Source organism: Nuphar pumila, chromosome 14 (genome assembly GCF_984573655.1).
Source record: "Nuphar pumila chromosome 14, dmNupPumi1.hap1.1, whole genome shotgun sequence".
Taxonomy (NCBI): Eukaryota; Viridiplantae; Streptophyta; class Magnoliopsida; order Nymphaeales; family Nymphaeaceae; genus Nuphar; species Nuphar pumila.
Window position 1 is genome coordinate 20,199,258 of NC_143262.1, and position 16,181 is coordinate 20,215,438.

Consider the following 16,181-nt stretch of genomic DNA (forward strand, 5'->3'; position numbering starts at 1 on the left):
AATACTCGACCGTGACATATAAATTTCATATGAAAGTCTTCTATTTGCAAGTTTACAGTTGAGATAGGTTGCGGGTAGCGTAACATCCCCGAAGCATGACACATTTAGAGTCTATATTACAATAGAATAGAGGATTTGAAGAAGATATCATTAATAGGATCAATGCTATTGGGTTAACTGGTGACAAACTAATAGTGTGCTATATGATAAAAGAGTACATCTACGATTAAAAGGATATTTCTACAACATTGTTATAAAATCAACACTATTATATAAAGCTAAATGTTGGGCAATTAAAAAAACAAAAGACATAGTGCCTGCACATGTTAAGATGGATATCCAAAAAGTCTAACCAATAAATGATAAAATAAGTAAATATTGTTTAAGATGGTTTCCTATGAGAAAGATTGACACGGTACAAATAGAAGACGTTATGAAAAAATGAAGACCAATGAAGATTTTGAATGAGACAATTAGAGGTGATACGAAAGATAGTAAAGTAACCGATGTTTTAGCTCTAGATAAACAACAATAGAAAAACAAGACTCATAAAGCTAACATCATGCAGTTGAGATAAGGCTTGATGATAATGATGTTTTATTAATGGGGTCATTGCGTACAAACAAGTTTGGATCTCCAATGTGCAAGTTGTTTTGATCCAATCCTACCTCATGGATGGATTCAACACACACACACACACACACACACATATATATATATATATATATGAGAAAAAGAGAGACCACTCACACATGTAAAAAGATAAATGGCATGTTGAAATGACAATGTAATGGCATAAATTCAATAAAAATATTAAAACATCATTACAACACTTTGGGATAGAAGCATGCATGGTTCCATGCCAAAGACAAGAAACCATCATATTTCCCTCGACTTGGTCAATAAGGCTGGGTACCTTACCAAAATTTTAGAAAACCGTTCCCCAATGCAAATTATAAAATGTTTTGTGTGGGAGACTGCTATGGAAAACCACAACCAAAACTAAGCAACCACAAAAATAAAGCGGAGAAGAAAAGAAAAGACATGAGATTTACGTCGGCACTCAGACCTACGTCCACAGGCAAAAGAGGATAAAAAATCCACTCGCAAAACCCTAATCCGCAATGTACCAACTCAAAAAAAAAGATGATAGCTAAGGGCATAAAATCAAATGAAAAAATTACAGCAAGTCTCCACCACAAACCTTATTGAAAATTCTCATTATACAATCACCAAAACATTTTTGGATTGGGTCATGGATCCAAGCGAGTTCAGAATTCAAGACAGTTGTAAGAAACCATGATGTCATTGCTGCTATGCCAACCGTTTGGCAGTCAATACTTATGGTAGTTGTGTGGCCAGCATGAAACCACCACCCCATCTTATGGTGGTGGAGTCCTCACCATCTAATTAACTCTGGTCATTTTATGTACTTGTCTCGGGACACACTGGAGATTTTGGTCAATTTCTTGAGGCTAGTGGTTGCTTATGCGAGAGCATTGAGCCGCCCTGAAAACACATTTCACATATTGCCTATAAATCTTCCCATTCATTCGCATGCTCAACATCAGATTTCCTTCTCTTAGATAGCTCAAGGCAGCTATTTGTCATAGCAATATCTCGAAATGAAGACTTTGAGCACCTCCTGGTTCATGTTTGTGACGTTCACGTGTCTCGCCATAGTCGTGTCATCCCAGTTATCGGCCAACTTTTATGACACGACGTGTCCAAACGTACTGCAGGTCGTCAGGAGGGAAGTCAAGAGAGCTATAATAAACGAAGCAAGGATGGCAGCTTCGTTGCTTCGTCTTCACTTCCATGACTGTTTTGTGAACGTACGATTATCTCTGACTTACATCAACATACATACGTGCGCTTTTGTTATTAGCAATAAACTCATATCAGTTAAGTTGGTCATTTATGAGAATTTAGGTGGATTATAGTCCATTTGGATCTAACCTATAGACTTTCTTCTTTCTTTCCTTTATTGCTTTGAACAAAAAAAAACGTGTAACCATGAAGATGACATTAATGTATCTTTCAGGGCTGCGATGCATCGATTCTCTTGGATGGAAGCGACGGGGAAAAGTTTGCTCTTCCAAACGTGAACTCAGCTCGAGGCTTCGAAGTGGTGGATTCGATCAAGGCAGAAGTGGAGAGTGCCTGCAGTGGTGTTGTCTCGTGTGCTGACATACTAGCTATAGCAGCAAGGGACTCAGTGCTCTTTGTAAATTAAATCTCTCTCTCTCTCTCTCTCTCTCTCTCTCTCTCTCTCTCTCTCTCTCTCTCTCTCTCTCTCTCTCTTTATTTCTGCGCGTGTTTGACACGAATTTGATGCTGGCAGAGCGGTGGTTCGAGTTGGAAAGTACTTCTTGGAAGACGGGATGGGTTGGTGGCTAATCAGAGTGGAGCCAATTCTGGGCTTCCCTCACCATTTGACTTAGTACCACAGATTGTATCCAAATTTGCAGACGTAGGACTGAACATCACGGACGTCGTCACTTTATCAGGTATATATTATATATATCCACTGTGTGTGTGCGCGCGCGCGCGTGAGAGAGAGAGAGAGAGAGAGGGTACAAAGGTTTTTTATGTTGTAAGACATACTTAACTCTTCGCTGGCTGTGATCTCATATTCATTCCACAACCGCGGTAAAGAACAGTTTGATACCAGATTAATTTCGAAACGCGAAAGTGCCGGGACTAATATTACTAGAAGCAGTTGATTTCCAGGACAGATCAGGTGATTTGATAAAAACACAAATTTGTTTGAGTTTTGAATTCACCACCGTCCATCACTTCAATCAAAACCATCGGTGGACCCCACTGCTTGCACAATGAAAGGTGGCGATTGAAGTGATGGGCGGTGGTGATTTTAAAACACAAATTTTGTGTTTTGTCAAATCGCCTGACCTCTCCTCGTCGATTTCAGCTGGGTCTGTGGACGATACCAAGTTCTCCAGTTTGATTTGATAACTCATTGCATGCATGCCATGCACGAAGGGGATTATAATCAACCTAAGTAAAAGAATGTGCATGTTTTCCTTTTTAGAGTCTTCAAATTCTAAAGAATATGCACTCTTACAGAAAATAATTCTAAAACTTTTATCTGGTATTTGGATGCGCTAATTAAATTCACAGAGCTGTGTATCACAAAATTTCCCAGATTTCTAGATAATTGGGTCCTAAAAATTGATTAGCGCAAAAAATACATTCGTGAACTCCATTAAATTTAATATAAAATTTGTTCGCATGCGTGTATGTTGTGCAAGAGAGAGAGAGAGAGAGAGAGAGAGAGAGAGAGAGAGAGAGGACGAGTAGAAGTGCAATGCACACTTGCCACCAAAACGTCGCACCACTTTGAGTTGGTCCCATATATTCTAATTATGAAAAGAGTATGCATGCGCATGAAAAATGGACTTGGTGGTCACTACTTATGCATGCCTACCATCACATACAGATAAGAAGGCTGACAGCTTTCTGTGTATGCTTTGACAAGCATGAGTCAAATTGTTGACACCTCATTCGTTATTGACTCGACTCACGACAAAGTTTGGAAAGCTGAAACATGACTGGAGAAACTCGTAGCATATATAAATATATATTCTTTCAAAAAGGTTTTTTCTTTCAAAATATATAGACAGAAGCCCGTAACGTTGGACGGGCTTAACGTAGAAAGACAAGTTCATCAATTTTGTGCAATTTTCGGTCATTAGTGGTGGTCACGACCGCCCTAATTACCTGAACAGAAAATCAGGCATTAGCTAATGCACGCGAAAAGTGTCCGATAACAGTGGATGCTTCGTGCATCTGCTGTTATGGACCTCTCTCTCTCTCTCTCTCTCTCTCTCTCTCTCTCTCTCTCTCTCTCTATATATATATATATATATATATATATATATATATATATATATATATATATATATATATATATATATTCTGGAGCACCTACTCTTATAGAAGCTTTAAATTTTTTAATACTTTTGAGTTTTTTTGTTGATTAGAGCTTATAGATATGATCTACAATTACTATTTAGTAGAAAACAAGTTTTGGATAACGTGATTATGGCATACATGTAAGTTTTTAAGATCTTAAAAAATAGATGGCTCACAACGTACCAAGATTCATGACTTTCTTATTTTTATGTCCAAAAAACATGATCTTAAACTATATTGAGTACATCTATATAGCCTGCTTGAGAAGATGCAACCTACAACTGTGATTTATAGTAGGTGGGGCTGGAGCACTGCAGCATTACTAATATATATATATATATATATATATATATATATATATAATGGCTGATGTATATTGAGGCGTCATGTAAAAAAAAGCCTTTAGTGGCAGCCACTCAGGGGTTTTTAGATGCAGTTGCAGCAGCTGCTAAAGACGGCTTTTGTGCAAAATTATTTTTCACTGCTAATCACGCGTGCAACCAATGACACAACTGTGTCCGATTAACGACAGTTGAAGTATATATATATATATATATATATATATATATATATATATATATATATATATATATATATAGAGAGAGAGAGAGAGAGAGAGAGAGAGAGAGGATGGTGTTTAAGAGGCTTTTGTATGCTTCAGAGTTTGGAACATCTCTCTCATTCAATCTAACTCTATGGATGTGTTAAGCATAGTTTGATACCTAAGAATTATACTTTCAATCGTGTTTGCTCTCAAAAAATCATGAAATTTTAAGTTGTGTATTTTGTTGCATTTTAAGCTGTTAATTTTTTACGCTCTTAAAAATGCTTCCTACGGATAACGTGATGATGAATTAGATCATATTTCTTTATTAAACTATGTAAATATCATCTGTAGACTGTTCTCTATCATCTATTGACTTCACACCGAAACTTGGGAGAACACCATCCAACTTCTATTGACATTTCAAGTATTTGTCTGAATGGTCATTGACGGCTGTGTAGCTAGAAAAAAGGCATATCTTGTTGTATACATATGGCATACAGTCCATTACAAATGTAAGATTACCAAGCTCAAACCGGTTATTCTGTCGACAGGACAAGCTAACTCTCTACATATATATGCAGGAGGGCACACTATTGGTCAAGCCCGGTGCACCACTTTTAGCAGAAGGCTCTTCAACTATTCAGGGACCGGTGCCCCTGACACCACCTTGGACGCTAACATGGTCGCAGACTTGCAAGCGGTATGCCCTCAAACTGGCGATGGCAACGCAACAGCTCCTCTTGACAGGAACTCTGTGGACCTCTTCGACAACCATTACTTCACCAACCTCTTGACAGGGAAGGGCCTCCTCGAGTCCGATCAGATCCTGTATTCTAGCAGTGATGCCCTTTCCACCACCAAAGCCCTAGTAGAGACTTACAGCCAAAACTCCACTTCTTTCCTGATGGCTTTTGCCAATTCTATGGTCAAGATGGGAAACATAAGCCCTCTTACAGGATCCAATGGCCAAATCCGAAAGAATTGTAGGGTGGTCAATTGAATATATATATATATAGCTTATGTCTATGGTGTTGGATCGATTTTCGGATCACACAGTTTGACAATCATAATCATGATGTAAATCATAATATGCAGCAGAATACAAATCATGATTTTCAGCAGATCGAAACATAAACAGAGATCAGGCATGTCGGGTTCCACCATATACCAAAATCCAGAAATCAGCATATGAACAAGCAGATGCACAAAACACAATAAAAACAACAAAAGCATGTTAATATTGTGTAAAAGGCTAAGGCATACGAAAGTACTCCCCTTAGAGAAGATTCGCCCCGACATATAGTGCAAACACACTACAACAAAGCAGTAGATTAGCGACGACCACATTCCGTCGCTAAGAGGCATAGCGACGGATTAGCGACGACGAGGCTTACATCGCGAATTTTTCGACGCTAACTGGCGATGGATTTATTCCGTCGCCAGGTCCGTCGCTAATTGTGACGGACTAACGAGCGTTGTATTCCGTCGCCAATCCGTAGGTACTAAACGGCGACCACGGCTTGGCGACGGATTTACGTCCGTCGCTAGATTTATATGAATAGCGACGGATGGTTCCGTCGCAAACACGAAAAAAAATTAAAAAAAAATTATTTGAAAATTAAATACCGAGAACGGTACAATTTATATTTCCTGTACAATTTATATTTCCTGTAAATAAAAAACAAACCACACAAAAAATTTCATATAAAAAGAATCTACAACAATTAATCTTTCCACCTTAAAATTAACAAGTTTAATTATTTACAATTCAACAATTACAATTAGGAAACATAAAAAAATAGAACTTCTTCAACACAGTTCTCTAATCATCGCCAAGATTTTGTGTGTCTTCTTGTTCATTGCCTTCATCTGTCCCTTCAGCTCCGCTACGCTGATTATCGCTATCAGCCTACACAAGAAAATAATAGTCAGTATTGATAAACAAAATATAATGAAATAAATTACACATTATATGTGATTCTATCATGTGCTCATGTGTGTTCTAAGGCAATAAAAAAACTCTATACGCGATTCTATCATGCTCATATGTGCTATAAGGCAGGCAAAAAGTTATATATGTGATTCTATCATGCTCATATGTGTACTAAGGCAGTCAAAAAAATGAATATGTGATTATAGCATGTTCATATGTGTTCTAAGGCAGCTAGAAAAACTCTATATGTGATTCTACCATGCTCAGATGTGCTTTAAGGCAAGCAAAAAACTATATATGTGATTCGATCATGCTCGTATGTGTGCTAAGGCAGTCAAAAAATTGAATATGTGATTATAGCATGCTCATATGTGCTCTAAGGCAGGCAAAGGAAAAAAAATTATATGTGATTCTATCATAAATGATATATGTTCTAAGGCAGTAAAAAAACTCTATATGTGATTTGTGCATGCTCATATGTGTTTTAAGGTAGTCAAAAAACTGAATATGTGATTATAACATGCTCATATGTGTTCTTAGGCAGTCAAAAAACTGAATATGTGATTATAGCATGCTCATCTGTGCTATAAGGCAGGCAAAAAAACTTTATATGTGATTATAGCATGCTCATATGTGCTCTAAGGCAATAAAAAAGCTCTATATGTTATTATAGCATGTTCATATGTGCTCTAAGGCAATAAAAAAACTCTATATGTGATTCTATCATGCTCATATGTGTGCTAAGGCAGTCAAAAACCTGAATATGTGACTATAACATGCTCATATGTGTTCTTAGGCAGTCAAAAAATTGAATATGTGATTATAGCATGCTCATATGTGTTCTAATGCAGTCAAAAAAACTTTATATGTGATTCTATCATACTCATATGTGTTCTTAAGCAGTCAAAAAACTGAATATGTGATTATAGCATGCTCATATGTGCTCTAAGGCAGGCAAAAAAATTTATATGTGATTATAGCATGCTCATATGTGCTCTAAGGCAATAAAAAAACTCTATATGTTATTATAGCATGCTCATATGTGCTCTAAGGTAGGCAAAAAACTCTATATGTGATTCTATCATGCTCATATGTGTGCTAAGGCAGGCAAAAAGTTATATATGTGATTCAATTATGCTAATATGTGTTCTAAGGCAGGCAAAAAAACTTTATATGTGCATATAGCATGCTCATATGTGCTCTAAGGCAATAAAAAAACTCTATATGTTATTATAGCATGCTCATATGTGCTCTAAGGCAATAAAAAAACTTTATATGTGATTATAGCATGCTCATATGTGCTCTAAGGCAATAAAAAAAACTTTATATGTGATTATAGCATGCTCATATGTGCTCTAAGGCAATAAAAAAACTCTATATGTTATTATAGCATGCTCATATGTGCTCTAAGGCAGGCAAAAAACTCTATATGTTATTCTATTATGCTCATATGTGCTCTAAGGCAGGCAAAAAGTTATATATGTGATTCGATTATGCTCATATGTGTTCTAAGGCAGGCCAAAAAACTTTATATGTGATTATAGCATGCTCATATGTGCTCTAAGGCAATAAAAAAACTCTATATGTTATTATAGCATGCTCATATGTGCTCTAAGGCAATAAAAAAACTCTATATGTGATTCTATCATGCTCATATGTGTGCTAAGGCAGTCAAAAAACTGAATATGTGATTATAACATGCTCATATGTGTTCTTAGGCAGTCAAAAAACTGAATATGTGATTATAGCATGCTCATATGTGTTCTAATGCAATCAAAAAAACTTTATATGTAATTCTATCATGCTCATATGTGTTCTTAGGCAGTCAAAAAACTGAATATGTGATTATAGCATGCTCATATGTGCTCTAAGGCAGGCAAAAAGTTATATATGTGATTCGATTATGCTCATATGTATTCTAAGGCAGACAAAAAACTGAATATGTGATTATACCTAAGAGGGACCTGGAATCGAAGATCCCCTTTCCAGAACAGCGGCCTTGATCTCATTTCGGAGAAAGGGGCCGACAGTGTCATGGAAGTAGTTATTCAGTGATTCCGTGACGATCTGGCGTACATCATCACCGGAAAGAATAGTCTGCTGCTTGGAGCTTATGTCGGCGCAAGAAGTCGGTGAGCCGTAACTGGAAGAAGCAATAACTGGTGAAGTGTTCATATTACTCTCAAACCCGAACACGCGACCTTTTTTGGGTTCACCTGCTGCAGTCACCCATGTTGTAGGATCAAATGATGGATGTTGAGTAGCGTCATCGCCATATCGCTCTACCATCTGTTGCTCATATGCCTCCTACAAAATAATGTTTAAAGTATTCATTAATAATTAATGATAACATTATGATAACTTGCATATATATTGCAATGATTATTAATAGAATAAATACATACCGTTGTCGTTTTTGCCTTCTCTGATACGAAGACTCCTGTGGTCTTCCGTTTATGTGTTTCAACAAATACATCCTTATATGGTACATTGTCTCCTTTTTCTGCTTCCTGCAAAGTTAAATGACAAAAGATTTAGTACACAAGTTTGCAACAATACTTATAAAATTAATATTATATATTGATGAGTTATCATTTTCTTTAAGTGACTCCCAAATGTCTTAGATCCACCTGTGTGTAGATGGGCTTCGGGCATCTTCGATCGATTTTGTGCAGCCTTCGCAGAGCGATTTCTAAATGCATCTTCCGCCCACTTATCGCACATTTCATCCCAGTAATCTCTCCTGATAGTAATAGGGCCATGGCCCTTCCACAGTAATGGATCATCTACTACGCCAGATGCTTTTTTTGCTGCAGTCTTCATAGTGTGCAGCATGTCTGCAAATCGATTGGCAGCCACCTTCCTTGCATCATTTTCTTCCACCGTAGTTGCGAAGCGATTCGAAGCCTACAAATATTTTCAGAAAGTTAGTAGACATTACTTAAATAAATTAAATATGAAACACATTAACTATGAGGAACAACTGTATACCATGAATGAGGACCACAATCTGTCTAACACCTCCTTTGGGTACTCTTTCCATTGAGCAACCGGTCTTGGTAGATGTTGAAGAAGTGAATTCCTAATCTCCCGTACTACTTCTTGTGGCTCAAACCTCGTGCTGCACATGAATTGTTACACAGTAAATATCAATATAAAATATTTATAAGATATGCAATAATTGAAAACAAAATACTTACGGTCGATTATCGATATACACTATTCGAATGAGTCTTCTTGTGCCAGCCTGAGAAGACCCTGTTTCCTGTGTTGGTTGTTGACTTGTGTGGTCAACTGGTGTAGGTGGGTCGTGTACAGGCGCAACATCATCTGTAAAAAAATACATTAGAAGTTCTCAGAATGCCCTTTTTGAACTAATCAAGCATCCAATTAGTTATATGATATACCTATCACAGGAGCCCGTGAAGATGAAGGTTGAGCCTGACTACTACTGGATGAGCGACCACTATAACCTCCACGAACCATATTCTAACAAATAACATATGTCATACAATACATTCAAATAATTCACATCAAGTATTACAATGCATTCAAGTCATTCACATCAAGCATTGCAATGCATTCAAATCATTCGCATCAAGTATTACAATGCATTCAAGTCATTCACATCAAGCATTGTAATGCATTCAAATCATTCGCATCAAGTATTACAATGCATTCAAATAATTCAAATCATTCACATTAAGTATTGCAATAATTCAAATCATTCGTTGCATAAATTATAATACATTCAAATAATTTAAATCATTCACATCAAGTATTGCAATGCATTCGAATCATTTGTATCAAGTATTACAATACATTCAAATCATTCAAATCATTCACATCAAGTATTACAATGCATTCAAATAATTCGTATCAAGTATCACAATACATTAAAATAAAATTTTTAATCATTCACATCAAGTGTTGCAATACAACTCATGCATTCGCATCAAGTATTACAATACATTCAAATAATTCAAATCATTCACATCAAGTATTGTAATGCATTCGAATCATTCGTATCAAGTATTATAATACATTCAAATAAAATTTTTAATCATCCACGCCAAGTATTGTAATACAACTCACATCAAGTACTGCAATGCATTTAAATAGAGGTTTGTAATATAAGATTTTGCTCACTAGCTTGAAAATTCTTCCTCGTCACTAGTTTGACTTTCTTCTTCTTCTTCTTCTTCTTCTTCTTCTTTTTCTTCTTCTTCTTCTTCATTGTTTGCCCATCCACTTGGTACATCATTTGGATCACATTCCTCTATGAATGTTTCATCAGCCAATGGAGATATGACATGCATATCATGCGCAACATCGTGACCATAAGCGAAGTCATAGACATCATCTGATTGATAGTAATCGCTGTCTTCAGCTAACTCATCTTCCTGTAACTGATCATACTTGGGGTATAGTTTGGACTTCACCTTGCAAACTGTCCACCATTCATTTATATCTGAGTTTTTTATACTCGGATATGAAGTATAATAAACTTGTTGAGCTTGCGAGGCTAATATGAATGGTTCATATGTTCCAAACCTGGATTTATGATTCACCTCCACAATGCCTGAAGCTTTGTCGAGTCTTGTTGTAGTTGGATCAAACCAATGACACTTGAATAAAGTTACTCTGTTATTCATGCCTAAGTAAGTCAACTCCATTATTTCCTCTATAACACCGTAGTAATCATGTTCATTTTCACCGTAGCTGCTACCCTTGACACACACGCCACTATTTATCATTGATTTGTTTATACCGTAATCTTTTGTATAGAATCGATAACCATTTACGATATACTCGTTGTAGCATTGCACAACTTTGGTTGGACCATTTTCTAAATCACATATTCCTTGATCTTTAACATCACCATGGCGAACCAACGCACAGACATAAACAATGATTGTGATCATGATCAATTAAGTAACTTAGTGTTGTTTATAAGTACAAAATTTATGTTAGCTTCTTTACCAACTGTTTCAACCACTCCACAAACTTAGTTTCACGTTCTTTTTGTACTTCTGCATCAGTGAGATGTGAAACTTTGCTTTGCAACTCCAGATCAAATCGTCTGCAAACCACAAATACTTATATTACCGAGCCATGTATCCACATATAGAACATAAAAGGATTTATAATTGTGTTGCGTCTATATATACTTACTCGATGTATGGGTCGATCGCTGAGCAATTAGAAAGAATATAGATGTGTGCTGCATCTTGCTCTCGATCTGTCAGTAGCCTTGATCGGCAACTACCAAATGCATGCCCAAGTGGTTGAAATATCGACAGCTTGTCAGCTACAATTACTTGTTCTCCATCATCGTTACGGGGCGGGCATGTGTAACGTGTTGGAATATGAGGTTCGAAGTACATAGATGAGAAATTTGAAATCTCTTCTAAAGTGTACGCCTCACAAATAGAGCCTTCTACTCTTGCTTTATTACGAACCTTTTTTTTTTAGGTCAAACATGCATCTGACAAGAATATACATTTCAAATTTTAAATATCTGACATTAAAGAGACAAATATAAAAAAATATATACCTTTCAAATGGGTACATCCATCGATATTGCACAGAGCCACCAACCCTTAGTTCATATGGCAGATGTATGATCAAATATTCCATAACATCGAAAAATGCTGGCGGAAATATCTTTTCTAGCAGACAAACAGTGGTGATGACAGAGTCCTCGAGATTCTTTACATCTGATACTACGACCTCCGATGCGCACAATGTTCTGAAAAATCCACTCAACTCAGACAATACCCCCCATATAGGTTTGTCTAACATATCATGGAATGCTAGGGGTATCAATCATTGCATAAAAATATGACAATCTTCGTTCTTCAACCCATATAACTGTCCATCGTCATTCTTCACAGCCCGAGCAATGTTAGAGACATATCCATCTGGAAATCTCAGTTGTCTCAACCATTGACATACATGTTTTATTTGATCAGGTCTGAGCACGTACTTTGCTCTTGGTTTCAGTATTTTGCCATTATACTCTTTGAGTTCCAATTCTGGTTTTTTACATATTAATTTTAAATCCATACGGGCCTTCGAATTATCCTTCATTTTTCCTTTAATATTCATTACTGTATTGAACACATTATCAAACACATTTTTCTCTACATGTATCACATCCAAATTATGTCGTATCAATAGGGTCGGCCAATACGGTAGTTCCCAAAAAATAGATTTCTTTGTCCAATTGTGATCCTTCCCAAATCCACGGAAGGGTGTAGGACTGCGGGCATCTGTTAATACATCTGGAAAGTATCACAATCTTCTTAGAATCTCTATGCCAGACAATCTTGAGGATGGACCTTCTGTTTCAGTTGTGCTTGCTTTAAACACATTCTTTTGTCGTCGGAATGGATGATCGTTGGGTAGAAATCGACGATGGCACTCAAACCAGCAAGGCTTCCTTCCATGCCTCAATCTAAAAGCTTTGGAATCCTCCATGCAGTACGGACAAGCCAACCTCCCATGTGTGCTCCAACCAGATAGCATACCATATGCAGGGAAGTCACTGATTGTCCATAGAACAATGGCCTTTATGTTGAAATTTTGTTTTTTGTGGGCATTATACGTGGTAACACCGTCATCCCACAATACTTTTAGTTCATCAATCAATAGCCTTAAATATACATCAAGATTTTGGCCAGGTGAGGTCGGACCAGGGATCAACAGAGACAAGAAAAGATTTGGACGTTTCATACACAAGCTTGGTGGAAGGTTGTATGTAGTTACAAATACTGGTCAGCATGAGTATGGAGTTTATCTACCCCCAAATGGATTAAATCCATCTGTACATAGACCGATTCTAACATTTCGCACTTCCATTGCGAAGTTCTGATGAGTACGATGAAAGTGCTTCCAAGCTTCAGCGTCAACAGGATGCGTGATCTTGTTTTCATCGTGTCGAACTTTATTTGCATGTCATCTCATGTGTTTAGCTGTCCTTGAAGACATATACAATCGCTGCAATCTAGGAGTGATAGGAAAGTAGCAGAGCGACTTGTATGAAACTTCATTTGATCTCATGCTACCATTGCCTCTTGTCTTTGGCTTGAACCGAGGATGCCCACATGACGGGCATGATATGTTGTTTTCCTGCTCATTGAAATACAACATGCAGTGATTTGGACAAGCATCAATCTTTTTGTAACCCATACCTAGAGCGTTGACCATAACTTCTGCACGATAGAAATTTTGTGGCAATTTCTCATCTTTGGGCAACATACTCTTCACAATCATGCACAAACGGTCAAAACATGATTGACTCAAATTATACTCGAACTTCAAATTCATTAGTTGAAGAACTGCAGACAAGATAGTGTGACTCTCACAACCGTTCCAAAGTGGCTCGTTAGCATCTCTAAGTAAATCATAAAATCTACTAGCTGCATCGTTTGGTGATTCTTCATCTACGACAGTTCTTACATCACTAGAACTCATAGAAGAACCCGGTTCTGTTCCTGCGGCATTAAATATCAAATCCGTATATGGATTATCGTGCACCACATTCACCTGTGCATCAAAATCGTTTCTAAATTCTTCTCCATAAAACGTCCAGTTCTGATAATCACTCACAAAACCCTTACTGTATAGGTGATGTCTAACGCCATGAGATTCTACAAATCGATTATTCTTACAAATCTTGCAGGGACACCTAATCCGACCTGTGGAATCTACTGTACTGACACTTGCCATTGCAAATTCAATAAAACTGTCAACACCATCCATATATTCATGCGATAACTCATTGTCCACTATCCTACGGTACATCCATTTACGGTTTGCAGTCATTTTGTCGTATGATGTTACTAATAGTATCCTAACCAGTTAAAAGAGAACCATCAGAATGTTATGATGAAGAAAATATCAAATTTATCATGCAATATATGATGTCATACAATCACAAGAATTATGATGCATGCATTGATAACTTAATATTTTCATGTGCAAACTATTCATGACACGATACATTCATTTGAAGCATGCTTTCAGTATACAATTTCACATAGAAGACATAATCAAATTGAAAGTAACTACATGCAAGCATGGATACCATCACATCAAACATTGCAATACATTGAAATAATTCATATCAAACAAATGTCAAACATGTACCTGCAGCAAACATACTTCAATATCCCACTAACTACTACCATGCCTAGCATGGACTCCGTACTCCAAAAATAAGAACACTTCCATATTCATACATTAAAATCATGCTCAGCATGATCTCCGAACTCCAACAAAGCAGTCCTAGATATCAACAACTAAGTGAGTGTGTGAACAATAAAGTGTTACATTCAATAAATTAAATAACATGTGATGCGCTTGCATCACTTACTCACCACGGGTATTTACCCGATTTGCATTGTTTTTGTCACTTACTTACCACGGGTGGCGGGGCACAAGCGAGTTCCGTTGAGAAATCTGCAAAAAACACTGTGTTAAAATGAATATTGAAGCTAATTAGGGAAACACAAACACTTATGCAATGCAAAAAACAACTAAACTGATGATGATATATCTAATGATGAAATGCGATGAAATAAAGTATGCAAGTAATGTACTGCAATGAATATTGAAGCTAATTAGGGAAACACAAACACTTATGCAAAGGAAGCAAAAAGACTAAACAGAACTTTTACAAGAATGAAAAACTAAAAGATTAACAAAAATTAGCAAAACAAGAAATGCAGACAAGGAATTATCTAAACATGAAATGCAATGATCAAAAGCAAACACAGAAAAATGAAACAAGAAAATAACGAGAAAAACACAATTGGAAATTGAAATACAGGAAAACAGAAAAATGAACTTGTAAAACACAATTGGCCATCTTCTCTCCATAATATATAACTGATATAGTTTATTCTTGAAATATTTAATGTTTCATGATATATATATGTATATAGTTGAGATATTTTGTTAGCTTTATTTACATGTTCTCAACTATTAAATGATAATAAAGACCATTTCTGGAAGAGAATGGTCAGTGGCTTGGTGTGGAAACATAAGCTTTTTGTTGCTTTTGCTTTGATATAGAAATCATGTAGTAAATGGATCCATCTTGTAAGGTCTGACTGATTGAATACTGTATAGTAACCATGTTTGAATGAAAGAATTGGAAGCGTAACGTGAAGTCACCCGAGTGTTGGACGTAAAAAGAAGTCCTCAAAAAAGGAGGGAAACGGGGAAAAAGATTAGAAGGCTTCCTGTGCTACAAGTTCTTATGCAGGTTTGCCTGGCATGCCTAGGGCACAAGGGTGCATGGGCCTAGTTGTTAACGAGGCCCTCTTTATGATACCGCCAGGATCCCCCTCAGCTGTCATTCCTTAATGCAATGAATGTCATCCAACCACCATGGATGGGTTGTTTGGTTCTCAGCCAGAGCTCAACAAAATTCTTTGAAGATCAAGAAAGGCAGTTCAGCGATGGATGCCATCATTGTATGAATCAACAGCCAATGACCCTAGCGGTTAGCGGAGTTGGAACGGAACCAGCTGCTAGACAGGCAGTTTGGATTCAATTCCTGTGGCCATTATCTCCTTTGCATAAGCCGAACCCAGCATAGGCCATGCGGTCAAGGGTACTAGCCATGGCGTTTTATGGCCCCCCTGCTGGAAAATACTAACGAGGCAGGGGGGCCGACCCCCTGCCGGAAAAACTAAAAGGGGCATCCGCCCCTTTTATCAGAAAAAAAGGTATTTTATCGGAAAAACCTGGGAG

At 37.0% G+C, this 16,181-nt stretch overlaps 1 protein-coding gene across 1 annotated transcript; it reads left to right on the top strand.

The window, feature by feature from the left end:
- The first annotated feature begins 1,625 nt into the window (after positions 1-1,625).
- Positions 1,626-5,483, top strand: LOC149816580 (Peroxidase superfamily protein). The gene is made up of 4 exons (XM_089986929.1): positions 1,626-1,835; positions 2,045-2,227; positions 2,345-2,510; positions 5,065-5,483. Exons 1-4 carry the CDS (start codon positions 1,626-1,628, stop codon positions 5,481-5,483), a joined length of 978 nt encoding a protein of 325 aa, XP_089843055.1.
- Positions 5,484-16,181: the final 10,698 nt, after the last annotated feature.